Raw genomic sequence first — 15917 nt, forward strand, 5'->3', positions numbered from 1 at the left:
TTTAAGGCTCAGATAGATGCAAAGTGCAGTGGAAGGTGAAGACCTACATGGGATTTATAGGGCTCAATTGTTGGTATTCCTTATGGTAATGGAGAATTAGCACTGGGCCCTTGAGTCAGCGTTAAATAAAAAATGGGGCAGATAAATCTATTTCTGGATTCTTAATACGTTATAAGAAGAAAAGTTGTTCATTAAGGAAATCCTGGATGAATCTGGATCTTACCTCTGGAGGTAAGAAGTTTATCTTCTGAGAATGATGGCATAGAAACAGTGTGAGAAAAACAGTTCTTGGGAGAAACTAAAGCAGAAATCAAGTACGTAATGCTGTATCAAGGACTACAAAGGAGTTCTCTAATTATGTACAGCCTTTCCTCCATTCCTAAAACACAGCTTGAGGTCTTCATTGTGTTTCTTTTGGAGTAGAGTTTTGTGACGACAAGGTCCAGCTGCAATTGGGATTTTTTTGTGTATAATTTAGCACTTACCAGAGCCATGAGTATTTCTGCTGGGGTTTTTTTGGGTTTAATCTCTACTTCCTTCAGATACTGTAGGGATACTATTCCTTTACATTTCCATTCCCATCAGTAGTGCAGATGCTGTAGCTTGCCTAGAAATTTGCCAGCTCTTTTGAAGTTCCTCATGTGAGGATAAAAGTGTGTATCTTTCCTTTAAAGAAGTATTTTACCAAAAATACTCAGGCAACTAGAATGCTGTTGGCACATAGTCCATAGTTGTCATTTGTAGCATCTAAAATGAAACTTAATCCCATTGTGTTTCTCAGTTCTTACTGGTGCATGTTTTGTGTGGTAAATCAAGTGCAACTCAGACACCTGGATTTCTTTCAGTTTCGTCTCAGGTGGACTGGTGTGGCTCAGTGATGAACAAGTGAAGGACGGGCCCGAAGAAGTAAGAAAAACTGAATTCATTTAATCAGCTAAAAAGACAAACATTTATTATTGTTGGGGATGGAAAAGGAAGATACCTAGATCATTATAGGGGTTTTTAATCTTCCCTTGTAAAATTACTAATGGTGTGAATTCTTTAGACATCGGTTGTATCAAGTGTTTTCAGGCTTCATTTATTATCTACTAACCAAAATTAGCATTGTAGAACCAAAGCAATACCAAGCTTTTCTCCTACATTTCTGTTGAGAACACTGTATTTATTCAAGATTTTAGAAGCAAGTCTCTGGAAACCCCTGATTGCTTCAGAAAAGGATTCCCTTTTACACTATACAGCAGGCACTGAAATCATGATACAAAATTTATTTCCATGCTAGAATTGTTTTGCATAACATTGTGCATGCATTTTACTCAGTACTAAATTGCATACAATGCTGTTATCTTGTTTCTTAAATTTTGAGACCATTTATACTTGAGTATTTTCCTGATTTTGTAATATAAGTCCCAGTTTTAAAATAACACCTCTTTTGTTTAAAATTCATACTGATTACTTAAGATGAACAATTTATGAAGGGTCTTTACGTTGGATCTATACATCAATAAAATACAACATAACCAGAGCCGGAAAATTAACCAGCTGTTATTGTCAGGTCCGAAGGAAGGTCCCATGTGTCACAAGCATGCCAACAAAAACAGACAGGAAAAAGTTTTTCTTATTTTTATACACTTCTAGTTGGATTAAAAGTTCTTGATTTCCATGTCAGTGTGATGAACTGTGAAGATGTGGTCAATATGACCGATGACTGCCTGATTGCACTTTTTAAAACCATTACTCTTTATCTTGTATACAAAAAGAAGCGATCCATAGCAAAGAAATGTACAGTTTTATAATGTTTTACATTTTCGCTACAACAATGTATGTAAAAGTAAAGAGCTTTGAAAGAAAATATATAACTTTGCTTTTTTTTTTCCTTTTTTCTCCTTAATCATACATTTGCAGTGTTTCTTGTGGGTTTTTTTTTGTTTGTTTGTTTGTTTTTGTTTTTTGTTTTTTGTTTTTTTTTCATTTTCATTTTTGTCTTCATGCAAGTCATGCTTTGGAACAAAAAAATAGATTAAAAAAAAAATCTTCTACAGTTTTGTTACATTTTGGCCGTAGAAAAAGCCTGCATCTCTAGTACAGCTCCAGAACAACGAAGAATCATCCATAAAACCTGCATGGAGTGAGTTAACTTTGTCCAAATGAGAAGGTCTTCTATGCCTGCACAGTTCCACAGAGATGTTTATTAGCCATCAATGTTCATCTCCATCTTGCCTTGTCAGGTCACTCTGACTGCCTCTGTTGGCATATATTTAGCAATGACTGGACTTTCTTTGCAAAGATCTGCATGTAAAGAATACAATCAGTACTTGAGCTTCTTCCCTGCGTTTTTCACATCAAGCTCGGCATCTTAGTGTTAAAGGAAGGAGGAAAAGGTGAAATAGCTACATGCAGAGGCAGCCATAATCTTCTTCAACAGGATTTTTTTTTTCCCATGCAGTCAGCCAGACTGAGACCTCTCTACAGTGTGTCTGAGTATTGCTTTCAGCTTAAAATAGGTGCCCATGCAAAGTTTCATCCTACTGTGCTTGTTTGCTCAAACTCCTGCAGGGTTCCTATGGCTCAAAAATATCCTGAGAAAAGCAAAATCTTCCATCGTTGGCATGTTTCAGCATCGACTAAATACCTAACCCATTCCATACAGAGCCAGTAGATCCACCATTAGCCACAAAAAGCATATGCTAGCAGGATGCACCAGGAAGAAAGCCATCTGGTGCATCTACCCTTCATCCTATGTAGTGATACCATGCAGCATGTATGGCCCACCAGTACTATGCCAATGCCTGCCTATTGTCATCTGAGTGCTATTTAGGAGTGTTGTCACCTAAGCATCAGAAGCAACACCGTTTGCAGTGGGTGCTACTGTGAGACATTGCATCTTCAGACTTAGTCACCTGGACTATATGCAACATCGCATAGGCTAATTGAAAGTAAAGCTTTTTAGACCATTCTCTGCTACTGATCCATGCTACAAAATAGATGGGATGGGAGACCAAGAACGTCTCACTGGGCTAGGAGAGCTGTAGGGCGCAGACACTGAGGATAATCCTATCGCTTTTCCACTTATGCCAGCTATGCTGTTAAGGCTCCGTGACATTTCGTAACCTTCATTTAAAAGAAAAATGCAAAGTACAGCATTGGATCAATGACAGAATGGACTAAGAATGAGGTCAACATTGTAGCCAGTTCAATAGCATCTGCATGCATGGACATGCCAAGAGTAGTATCGCTTGCAACATGACTCAGAAGGCCGTTGGAATACAGAAAAAAATTAAAATATATACATTTTTTAAAAAATCATAATTTCTCAAAACGGTCAGGCTATGTAATTGATCCTACAGGCAGCAACATGATTGTACCCTAAAAAAAAGAAGAGTCAGTGGGAGGGATTTTTTATGTCTCTGTCATACACTCACACATACCTCTCCCTTCCACTTCATGCATTGTGACCTCAGGCAAAATAATGGTTTGTGGTATCTTTGTGGGGCAGGAGGGGGGCAAGGCAGCAAAACCCATAGAATTGAATGTGTTGCTATAGAGATACTACTCCTTTGTTCTCAGCATTAAAAAAATTAAAAAAAGAAAAAGAAAGAAAACAAAATTGCATGCATTCAATTTCCCTCCCTCCCTCCCCCCCTTCTTTTCCAGGCATGCACGTAAACAGCTCAGCAAGTGTACAGAGAGTTGCACAAGCTATGGATGAAATTCTGTTGGAACAACAATTAAGATGCTCTCAACATGTTTCAAACAGGCCAACAATATGCTGACGTATATTACTCTTTAGCCAACCAGCCTCTGTTTCATTCAGGAACAAGAGGAGTTTGCAGTGCATCGTGAAAACCATACATTCCCCATCCCAAAGGATGTGCCATTTGGAGTGTTCCCCTGATCCACTGGAACCACCTGGACTAGCCCAGGCTGAATGAACACGGCCAATGCTTATCCAATACAGAATCAAGTAAAACACTTTGCTACAAAGGTAAATTTTAGAGGATATACTTTCATATGAAAGTCTTGTGGTCCTACTTTATCTTTGTTGATGATAAGCTTTAGACTTATAAATGCATACACTATCTATAACTGGCATTTACTATAACTATTGCCCATCATACAATGGCACGTGGGAATTCTATACTCCATACTCAGTGTATGATTATGTCATACAGTCTTTGCAGTTTTAAAATATTGACTCTATCTTATACTATATACAGTACACCAGTGGTAAACACTGATTTGAAGAGAGTGAGTTCTTTTCCAATTTTCCCATTCTTTATCAATTTTGATGCATATAGATGTAGCTCTAATTTTGGGTTTGTATGGTTGCCTCACATTAAATTATTTAAGCAAAACAGTCTCTTTTAAGAAGGGAAGGCTTTTTTAATGGGATTTTACTTCTGTTGCTAAATAGATTATTCTGACCATTAGCAAACTACTTCTGAGAGATTTGTACCTGTCAGAAGTCTGAGAAAGTAACTAATAATGATTTATTTATGAAAGGATTTTAGATGGATTATTTTCTGATTTTAAGACACCTGTGCCAATAGATGTTCATGCTTTTCTTTCTCTATTGAACTAACCAGCTATGAATATCCAAATATTATATTTTAGTGCTCTGTAAGGTCACTAAATAATAATTTCTTATTTTCTTGAGTATGTTTTGCTTTTGTGTTTTATATCTTCTGTCTGCTACCTCCAAGTCTGTGCTCCTCAGAGTCTGCTAAGCTCTGTGAGCTTTCCAAGTGGCAAACTTTCATTGCTATGATTCATTAATTGGTCTCTCCTTATGGGATGGGCTAATTTAAGGACATAGTAGAGCATCATCCACTAAAGCTTCCTGCACCAGCTGGGCTGGAAGACTCGACTGCCTAGCATAGCTGCACAGGGTAGTTACAGCTCCTCAGGCTTTTCTTTCTGAAAGAAATAGGTTAGAAACTCCAAATGCAGACATCAGGTGGTGGTTTCCAGCCCAAACGTGCATCTCTACAGCAAGCGCACTATCACGTGCTACAGCTAAGCTGACTTTCTCTTAGTTACTTAAACTGGTTGCTAGCTACGTGGTTACAGGGCCCCAGCTACATACCCTTTCTTATTCCTCCATCAGGTGGGCAGGGATATTCCCCGGTTGATAAGAGAAAGCAGGGTCCATATCTCTCCCGAGTGCCAGAGCGGGTAAAGGGCAGGCCCTCATCAGGCGTAATAGCCTGGTCTATGTGGGGACAGTCTTCATTTGCCAGCGCCGCCTTGGCCACCTCACCATTCAGTTTCGAATCTTCAAACATATAAGCAGAAGGCTATTGAAACACTATGCACTGATTATTAGAGTTCCAGCTGCAAATTAAGGGTTCACAGCTAAAGATTTCTATAGCGACACTCTAAAAGATAGCACATCTGTCCTAGACACTGCGTTCATGTGCACTGCACTAAAATAAAATAAAGTCTGTTAAGTGGGAGGAGAAACAAAAGATGATCCCGTTAGGTGTGACAGCAGCCACCTGTACGTCCGCACTGAAGGGCCCTTTCAGAAAGGGGCATGCAGTGGTTCCTAGTCCTGCGAGCAGAAGACCGTGGTTAGAAATCAGAGTATGTTTTCACATGATATCGGATGGTGCATGGATGACCTGTTTGTCATGGAGCCTACTGTCGCTCAGAGCTTTGGAGAGGCAGTGGACTGAGAGTTGTGTTTGAGTATTTGAGTATATTCTGTTTGTGCTGGTTTACACCCATGTGCGGTATTACTGAGGGGGAAATTCCTACTCTTCCCCTCCCCAAAATTTACCCAAATGGTTTTATAGCATTTCTGGTATCAGTCATGCAGAATGGCTGTACATGTTTTAGACACACAGAGTACGTTACGTATGGAAATACAACAGCAGAATGTGGATTTAAAGAAAACCCAATCCATTTTCTGATGTTCTCCTCTGAAACATATACAGTATTTGCAATGCCAGCACAGGACACTACATACACAAAACACTACAGCAGGCCATAAATTTGGAAACTAGATAGAGTAAAATTTACTCTTGGCTGTGAATAATGAAAATAGGTTGTCAGATTTACCCATTTTGCTTCACACATTCCCATGAAGATAGACTGAGAATCATATGTTTTCTCTGTGTGACTGGTTTTTACATTTATAAAACAATTTAAAATGCTATTTAGTGTAGGATTTTATTTTAGGGTTTGGAAGTGCAAATTAGTGTATTGAGAATATACTTGAAATATGGCACAGCTCGATATGAATATTTTGGTTGAAGGGAAGGAAAAACAGTCAAAATGTGCTTTCTGAAGCTCCACAAATGCCAAGATATGTTAACTGAGTGCTACTGGCAGCATTCTACACCTTGGTTGCAAAATGCTTATTACCTAGACACTATAAGGCAATGGGTGATCCTGCAAGTCTTTAAGGAAAGAAACTCAATGGATAGACTTAATTTCAGTTCCCCTTCTACATCCATGTACTAGCTTGTTCTAAATGCTATATAATATTGTCATTTAATTTGCAATTATTTTGAAGCCAACTAATAAAATGAGCCTCAAAGAAAAAAAAATACAGTTAGGTAGAGTTTGGAGGTATGATTTCAATCCTTTGATGGACAACAAATGAGTAGAAGGCAGAAGCATTTTCAAGTTATGTTTGTTACTTTACAAACACACACAAACACACACACACAGATGTACATGACACGCACTATGAACATATCATGCACCAGTAATTGTATTCTAGGCCTTTATTTTTCTTCTGTTTAGATGTCACTGGTTTGTCACAACATAAACAGTTGCTGCACATCTCACCTCTGCCTCCATTTTTCTCTGTGTAGAATCAGCCAATTATTTCCCCCGAGAGGGATGTAGCAATGTTTTGTTTTGTTTTATGAGCAATGAAATAATTAGGTCTCAACACATTTAAAAATGTGGCAAAAGCCATAGGGGCATTTTAATACTTGTAGACACTAATTTCAATAGGATTCTTAAGTTTTAAGATTTCACTGAGTTGCAATTCCTTTCTGTTCATAATAATCACTGCTATTTAATGCCACTCTGAACAAAAACCTGGCACAGCTGCCATCGAAACTGTGACACTGCAGGTCCTGAGCCATGTATTTAAAAATTGCTTAACTGTGTTTGGGGAGAGCTGCAGTCCTCCTGGGGAGGAGCAAAGAACTGGGCTACTTCATAAGCCTCTACTGCTACAAGCTGGTGGCTCTAATCCTGAAATGAGGGAGGCAGCTGAGTCAGCAGAGCTACACAGTGAAATCTCTGAGACACCCACTGCTGCTCCTGAGCCCAGGTTTGCAAATGAAATTCTTGGTGATCGAGGGCAAATTGATCCTTTTCAGGAGCTCAAAACAATTCTGAGCAGAGTGGTTGTGGGTCAGGCGTCTCACATGTAACAGCCATTGATTCTCTTGGAAGCAGCTTGCAGGCTCTGTTGTGCTTGAATGGCAACAAAATTGACTTTCTTCAAATTAATTTCTTAAATTGCATTATAAATCTGTAGTAGCTTGAGCCGGAACTTCCTCTTACAGTCTCTTCAGGGTCCCTTAGTGCTGATGATTTTTCCTCTATGCTTGTTAAAATTCCACAACCTTGTTATTTTATTTCCATTCAAGAGGAAGAGAACAGAGTAGCTGGAGATGTGGGCAAATTACTGAACTATCCTATTAATATCCCTTGAACATTACAGTCATGGGCCATGCCTTAGGGATCACATTCTGGATAGCCATGCTAATCCACAATGATAACTTGGGCGAATATTTAGGAAGCAGAGAAATTGCCAGCACAGAACACTGCATCTATTGCTGGTGTCTATAAAAGTAAGTGCTAAGTAGAATAGTTGCGTTCCAAACCACTGGCTACAGCACCTAATTCTCTGGAGGTATGAAATTAGTCTGTTACAGGAGTAAAGAAAACGTAAACATCACTGATGCCATCAGTTCACAGTTAGAAGTTCCCATTGTTTAAACTAGCAGATTGACATATTGAACAATTTTAGGAATAACGTCTAAAGATGGAATGAAATTACATTATTTCAGGTTGATTTCTTAAGTTTCCATTTGCATGTTTGCTTTTTCCAAGACTGACCCTGTGTCTGAGAGAACTCCAGATAAAGAAAAACTACGTAAGCATTGAGTCTGAGTCTAGTTATACTATTGGTGCTTAAAACTTCTAAGGGTTGATTCTGGCCTACCAAACTCATGAGTCCTTCCATCCCTGCTGGCAGAATCTGAATTTGGCTCATACAGCAATTTTTGTTCTTTAGGTTCTGTTCTATGAAGAGAAGTCAATATTATCATCTCTGTTTTACAGATGGGTAAAACTACCATGCAGTGAGGTGACTTGCCTACTGCTATGTAAGAGGTTATTTGCAACAAAATCTTCTGACTCTCAGCTTGGCACCTTATCTCCCTAATTGTCCTATCTGTGAATACCTAGCTAACTGCACAAAACATTCTCCTCCAGAGATTTGGCTGAGAGGGTGAATAAAGTATTCAGCATACTTCCCAGGTGAGTAGTTTGTGTCACAACTACCTCATTTGTGTGGTTTCCACTTGCTTTTTTCTGCCTCTCTCATCCCTCTTCATTTGTAGAAAAGTACATTAAAATTCCTTGTGTATTTCCAAGCAAATGCTGGATTTCAAAATGGGGGGAAGGAATTCTGAAAAATATCCCTACTTAGGAGAACTGCTGGGTTTTGCATTAATGTACTCTGCTTATTGTGGAGAAGCACAGTAGAGCTGCCCATGTACCTGCTGCTGCTCCATTACTCATCTCTTTTGCCACAGCCAATGGCTGCAAATTGTTACAGTGGTTTTACCAGTGCTGCTGGTTTTGATTATAAGTAAGAGTCTGACACTGACTCTCCAACTATTTGAACTGTACCTTGTGTTCAGAGTATCAGTGGACATGATTGTATGATACTTTTATTGACCTCAATCTATGCTTAGAAATGTGGCACTTATTCTGAAATGGTTCCTGCACAGGGAAAATTACCCCAGTCCTCTTCCCTGGAGCAAACACTGCCATTCTCCAACAGCTGCCAAGAAACAAGTTCTTGGCCTACCCTCCTTACTGCAGGTATTGTCAGAAGTCATATTGGGGTCAGGGGTGGTGGCAATTCTCACTGCTTCATCTCAGAATTGTAGCTGTGCCCCCAAACCCCCACGTCTTTCTCTCCCATGTGTCTGCAGACCTGTGCAGTGGTCACTTAGTCCAAAGACTGGATGAGTTGGAAGGTACTCTCAGAGGGGATCATTTTCAGTGTTTACAGGATCACTTTGACTGAAACAGGGCTGAGAGAAACCCCACAATCCACAGCAAGGTATCCAAGCATAGTCACCCATGAGTCAATATCTGAAAACATGCACTGTGACAGATTTGTCCACATTCTGCTGAAGAAGATGGGGTTTTCTCAGCTCTAGATCAGAAACACAGCAAATAAGAGACATAGTTTTGGTTTTTTTTTTGGTCAAATGAGGTGACTGACAATTTCCTCCAGAAGAACAGAGACAGTCTTGCTCCCACCCTTGTTTAAAGATTGAAAGAGATAAGGACAGAGCTTGAGTATCCACAACTTTCCTAAACAGACATTGGGTGACTTCAGAGCTTTGCAGTTTCAAGGGAAGGGTTTGACAGGCAGGAAGCAGGTAGGAGCAGCGGAGAACAGGGTCAGGAAAGTAAGTGGTTTGAAAGATTAAGATCTTGCTGCTAGGGAAATCTTCTCTGAGTAAAGTTACATTTCACATCCCCACCCCACGTACACCTAAAAATTAACCTACCATTTGTCTAGATCTCAACTGTGCTCTTAGAGTCCTGATAAAAACCTGGGACTGCCATTATTACTGTCTGTGGATAGTCCCACTCCTGATCAATTGAGTGTCCTTTGGTTCTTCTTCAGAACATGAGGGTCATTTTCATTTTAAATGTGTCACTAATATTTACAGTAGCTGCCTGAAGTGTTTTATGAAGAAGGATCTCCATGAGGTTCCCTAACAGCAGAGACGTTTAATCCAGCTGGCTCCCTGAAGAAAGTATTGGTATGTATTCCATGAGTTAATTACTCTTCTGTATTTCAGTCCTGTCACACTCTCTTGGTGATGTAAAAGGGTTGTTACTGTGGCAAACATTATCTGTGTCATACTCTGCTGGCAACGGGAAATTCTTCTTGGGATGATGGGTTTCCCTGGCTTTTGGGATCGTGACAGAAAGCTACAGGAGCAGGGGTGGCACAGCTGAGGTGAGGGAGGAGAATAGCTGTGCTTAGCTTCTCTTAGCTACAAGGCTCTTATCTGGAAGTGGGAAGTAGAGCAGCCATGAGGCTGCTGGAGGACAGATTTTCCCAACTGTCTTTTTCTTAAAGAAAAAAAAAAAGGATTTTACATTCCTTTTTGCATCCTGGTTTTGCAGCATCACTTTTGATTGATAATTCTTGTGCTAAGCAAATGATTATGATGAAATCAGGAGCAGGAATTCAAGTATTCCAAGATATTTACTTTGATTTGTGGAGGAGTTAAGAGCTGCTTGCTATCTGAAAATATCCATTGAGTTTACTTCTCTAGTCAGCCAGCTAGGGAATATCCCTCACTAGACCTGTTGTTTGTGAACAGAGAAGGACTTGTGGGTGACGTAATGGTTGGAGGTGTCTTGGGCACAGGAATCATGAAATGATACAGTTTTTGATTCCTAGAGAGTAAGGAAGGGAGGTTGGCAGAACTGCTACCTTGAATTTCTTGAGGCAGACATTAGGAGCATGGTTGACAGAGTCCCTTGGGAGGCAATACTGAAAGGCAGGAAAATCAGGAAGGCTGGACATTTTTCAATAAGGAAATCCTAAAGGCACAGGAACAGGCTGTCCCTGTGCGCCAAAGAATGAGCCGGTGAAAGGAGACCAGCCTGGCTCAACAGGGAGCTTTGGCTGGAGCTCAGGAAAAAAAAAGGGTGACTTTCACCTTTGGAAGAAGGGGTAGGCAGCTTGGGACAACTATAGGAATGTTATGAGGTCATGCAGGGATAAACTCTGAAGGGCCAAAGGGCAACTAGAACTCAATCTGGCTATTGCCATAAAAGACATAAAAAATCTTTCTATAAATATATTAGCAACAAAAGGAGAACTAAGGAGAATCTCCATCCTTTTTTTGGATGTGGGGGGGATATAGGGTGACAGAGGATGAGGAAAAGGCTGAGCTGTGTAATGCCTTCTTTGCCACAGTCTTTAATAGTCAGGCAAGTTTTATTCTGGGTACTCAGTCCCCTGAGCTGAAAGACAGGAATGGGGAGCAGAATGAATCTCCCATAATCCAAGGGGAAATGGTCACTGAGCACTAAGACACAAGTTTTCAGGCTGGAGGGGTCCACCTGAGGGTACAGAGTGAGCTAATGGAAATGCTCACTGAGCCACTTTCCATCCTTTATCAGCAGTACTGGTGCACTGGGGAGGTTGTTAAATGTAACACTGAGTTACAAGAGTGGCCAGAAGGAGGATCTGGGGAGCTACAGGCCTGTCAGCCTGACCTTGGTACCTGGGAACATCATGGAGCAGATTGTCCTGAGTGCCATCGCGTGGCACATACAGGACAGCTGGGGGATCAGGCCCAGCCAGCACAGGTTTAGGAAATACAGATCCTGCTTGGCCAACCTGATCTCTTTCTATAACAAGGTAACCTACTTAGTGGATAAGGGAAGGTTTTCCACAGCATTCTCCTAGACAATTTTTGTGCTCATAGCTTGGAAAAGTGCACTGTTCATTGGGTAAAAAACTGTCTGGATGGCTGAGCCCAGAGACTGGGGGTGAGTGGATTCCATCCAGCTGGCAGCTGGCAGTGGTGCTCCCCAGGGCTCAATGCTGGGCCCAGCCCTGTTCAGTCTCTTTCTCAGTGATCTGGATGAGGGGATCGAGGGCACCCTCAGTCAGCTGCAGACACACCAGGCTGGGTGGGAGTGTTGATCTGTGGGAGGGCAGGAAGGCTCTGCAGAGGGATCTGAACAGGCCAGACCGATGGTCTGAGGTCGATTGTGTGAGGGTCAGCCAGGCCGGGTGCCAGGGCCTGTCCTTGGGTCACAACAACCCCAGACAGGGCCACAGGCTGGGGCAGAGGGGCTGGGACCCTGCTGGGCAGAAAACTACCTGGGGGTGCTGCTGACAGCAGCTGAACATGAGCCAGCAGTGTCCAGGTGGCCAAGAAGGCCAAGGGCATCCTGGACTGGATCAGCAATAGTGTGGCCAGCAGGACCAGGGCAGGGATTGTCCCTCTGTACTGGTGAGGCCACACTTTGAGTGCTGTATCCAGTTTTGGGCCCCTCACTGCAAGAAAGGCATTGAGGGGCTGGAGTGAGTCCAGAGAAGGGAAATGGGAGCTGGTGGAGGGTCTGGAGCACAAGTCTTGAAGAGTGGCTGGGAGAGTTGAGGATATTTGACCTGGAGAAAAGGAGGCTCGAGGGGTCCTTATCACTCTCTACAAGTACCTGAAAGGAGGCTGTAGCCAGGTGGGGGTTGGCCTCTTCTCTCAAGTAACAAGCAATAGGACAGAAGGAAATAGCCTCAAGTTGTAGCCGGAGAGGTTTAGATTGTATATTAGGAAACATTTCTTCACCAAAAGGGTTGTCCAGCACTGGAACAGGCTATCCAGGGAAGTGGTCAGGTTGCCATCCCCAGGGTTATTTAGAAGTTGTGTAGATGTGTCACTTTGGGACATGATTTAGTGGTGGACTTGCAGTGCTGGGTTACAGGTTGGACTTGATGACCTTAAAGACCTTTTTCAACCGAAAGAATTGTGTTATCCAGTGATTTCTCTCTGAGATGTTGCATGAAAAGGAAGTACTTACAGTTAAATTCCCAACTCTCTTGAGTCTCTTGAAGTCAAATTCCACTCATGTTAGCAAGTTGTTTCTGTTTTAGTTGCCTGGGTAGTGTTTACTCTGCATTAATATTCATTGTCCACTCATCAGTTGCATCAGTATAAATTACTGTATTCTTTTGTGCTGGACTTCATGGAAACTCTGCTGTGCTTCTTCACTTATTAAGAGAGGGTCAGAGCATAACAGCAAATCAGGTAGTAAAGGAACTTCACACTGAGACAAATAAGCTTTTGTTGAGTTGGTACATGACTATAGTGATTTCCGAGTTCCTGACAATTAAGAATAAGCAATAAACTTCATGCTGTCCTTCTAGAAAATGATCAGAATGTCTATCAGCTACTTTTTACTATTCTTTAAAACTAGTTTATGGGAGTAATTGGGGAAGATTGTAAAACGAAATGCTTTGCTCAGGACATTATTCAGCAAAGTAACAATTATGCTTCTGTGCCAGACAATCTTTGGCTACAGAAATCAATTTCATAGGCTGCAGAACCTCACACAGGATTAAGAAATGTGAATCCCATGGGTGGGGACTCATTTTTGTTGTTGTTTAATCAGGTCCTCAGAGTGAAAGGGATATAACTATATTAAATTAGAAAAATAATTATGTAGAAGATATATTAAACCACAGACAAAGGATGACAAAATGATGAAATGATGACTTGGAAAGTATGAAAGGAAGTTCAGCATAGAGAAGAACAGCATAGAAAATGTGGGTTTAAGCCTTTGAAAATGAGCAATGATATGTTGACATAGGCACCATTGGTTTTCAAATGAGAGTGACAAGAATCCTAGATTGGTAGGTTTGGGAGTGTTTTCTTCTGGAGAGTAATGAAAATTAATTTTTCCCATGCAGACTATCTGAAAAAAAAAGAAAGTAATTTGGCTAAATAGCTCTATTTTTATACCAAGTACTTACTCTTTGCATTAATACCTCCCATCAGGTTTTGTGTCACAACCTCAGTGAAGTTACCTATAGTCTGTGACATTCCTGGTTCTTTTGCAATAAAGAACTGTATTGTAATCTCCTCGGCTGCCCAACATGGAGCTCAGGTTGATAGGAATTGGAGAAAAACTTCACAGAATAAAATGTGACAGTCTGTAACATACACAAGTTGCAAGCAACGTAGAGCAATAACAAGTAAATGTTAACAAACAGAGTGAAAGAGAGAAAGAGAAAAAAGAGAGAAATGTGAACATGTAAAAGAATTAAGATTCCTATATAACAACTTCATTTTAGTTATCCCAATATTCTAAGGCCATTAAAATCAATATCTTTATCTAGGTATCTTTATTAGTTTCCTGGTTTTTATATTACTGCATATTTTGAAAGTTGTTATGAAGCTCTTCTGAGTACTGAAGGATTTTACACTGGTACGAGAGCAGAATTTAGTATGCCACATGAATTATGCAGAATCCTTCCAACCCAACCTACCTCTTCAACATTTACTCACCACCGTGTCGACCTGGGTCCCTCCAGGAAGCCGTGTCCCCCAGGAAAGGCACTCCAGTGACGGTGGTGACCGTCTCTCTCAGTACTAACTTGGCCAACATAGTAACGTCACTCCCAGAGAATATCACCCTTGACAGGTACTACTTCTTGAAGTGAGGTGACAGTATGTTGGCTGCCTACATACTGGTACTGCTAGTGAAGTACAGGAGCTCTAGGAAAGTCAATCCAGTGCATCTTGCTATTTATAGGCATTTTTGGATATGTGCTTATTGCAGTGCTGAGAACGGTTGCTTCTGGAAATCCTGCATTGCAAAGAGCTCTGGAAGATCCTTCCTAGTTTCATCCTGATCCTCCTAGGGGTTTATTATACCAACCCTGAACATCTGAGAGTCTCACTAACACCAGGGGGGTCATTGACAGGTCAGAGGTTACAGGAGAATGCAGTCAGGTGAGTCATGTTACCATCTTATATTACTGCTCTGACTGAGGAATACAGTATGATGATCTATACAGTATGGAAGGTGTCTGAGACATGGAACGTGGATGAATGAATACAAAGAACAATGACAGCAGGAATGGTAGAGTGCTCATTATTTCGGCTTTGTGCTTATAAACAGACAAACAAGTCAACAAAAGGCTCGGAGAAAATATCCAGCAAGTATAGTCCAAGAGGCACACAAGCAACTGGGACCTCATACTCTACACCTCTTTGCCCCTGGCCTTTTGTAATAACAAGTAAGGGATCTGGTGTGTTTAATCATACTGCAGCAGAAATGCACTTGTTGCACAGAGGTACCTTTTCCTGTATCTGTCCTGCAAACACCAACCATACTCAGTATAGCAGAAGGAAGAGATGCCAAGAGCATCTCTTTCATATTCCAGGAATGCATTCTGCACTGGATGACATGGGAACCATGTGCTTGAGAAATAGGATTTACCATATTTATATCTGCTTTGTGCTGGAGGATTGGCACAGGTTGGCCTTATTTGGCTGAAGTGTTTGTATCTGTGTTTTCCCATGACTCAAAGTGCCTTGTGCTCATTAGGTTATTAAGGCATGAAAACTCTTAAAATTTATTATTTAGTTCTGCATTTGTGTTTTAGCTTAGTGCAGTCCTGTCCCTAAACACACACAGCCCTGGCTCTGGCCCATAGGGTTTGTGTGGGGAGATTTTCTAATTTTAGATTTTTTTTTCATGTCTCACCCAGTGCCAGAAAAAAGCAGGAAACATAAAGCGCTGTGCTTGGATACATAGCTCCTCCTCTTTGTTTTCAAATTACTTGACATAGAGGATGTTATTTTTTCCTCACATTCTAAAGTCAACAGTAGTACAAGTGACACCCACTGGTTTTATCTCTACAGGAAGTGACAGATGAATAATTGTACAAGGTATTACATTATATTAGTCATAGATTCTGCTTTACATGTGACCCTCAGCTGTGAGATTGCAGGAATGCCATATGGGGCAGGGGGCAAGGAATAGATCCAAAGTGCTTCCACAGAACTGTAGGCACTTAACTGACAATATTGAATTAGAGCTGCAGTCACCTGTGATCTTTTATGGAGAAAGGCACCCCCAGAGGACAACTCAAGTCATAAATGAGTGGA

The 15917-nt window shown here is 41.0% G+C and overlaps 1 protein-coding gene across 5 annotated transcripts in view; it reads right to left on the minus strand.

Annotated features, from left to right (window-relative positions):
- The window catches only part of KCNC1 (potassium voltage-gated channel subfamily C member 1), a 121267-nt gene that overhangs the window by 16186 nt on the left and 89164 nt on the right, over positions 1–15917 (minus strand). Inside the window, exons 3-4 of one of the 5 annotated variants that reach the window (XM_053981576.1) lie at positions 5084–5272; positions 1934–3108 (exon numbers count right to left, since the gene is read on the minus strand). The exons of 1 other annotated variant lie outside the window; for it this stretch is intronic. In XM_053981576.1, the coding sequence (XP_053837551.1) occupies positions 2972–3108; positions 5084–5272 (326 nt within the window). In that variant the 3' untranslated portion in view covers positions 1934–2971. Of the gene's footprint in view, positions 1–1933; positions 3109–5083; positions 5273–15917 lie in introns of those variants that run through there. 3 more of the 5 variants (XM_053981578.1, XM_053981577.1, XM_053981575.1) reach the window with 3 other exon arrangements.

This window comes from Vidua macroura, chromosome 6, assembly GCF_024509145.1.
Source record: "Vidua macroura isolate BioBank_ID:100142 chromosome 6, ASM2450914v1, whole genome shotgun sequence".
Classification (NCBI taxonomy): Eukaryota; Metazoa; Chordata; class Aves; order Passeriformes; family Viduidae; genus Vidua; species Vidua macroura.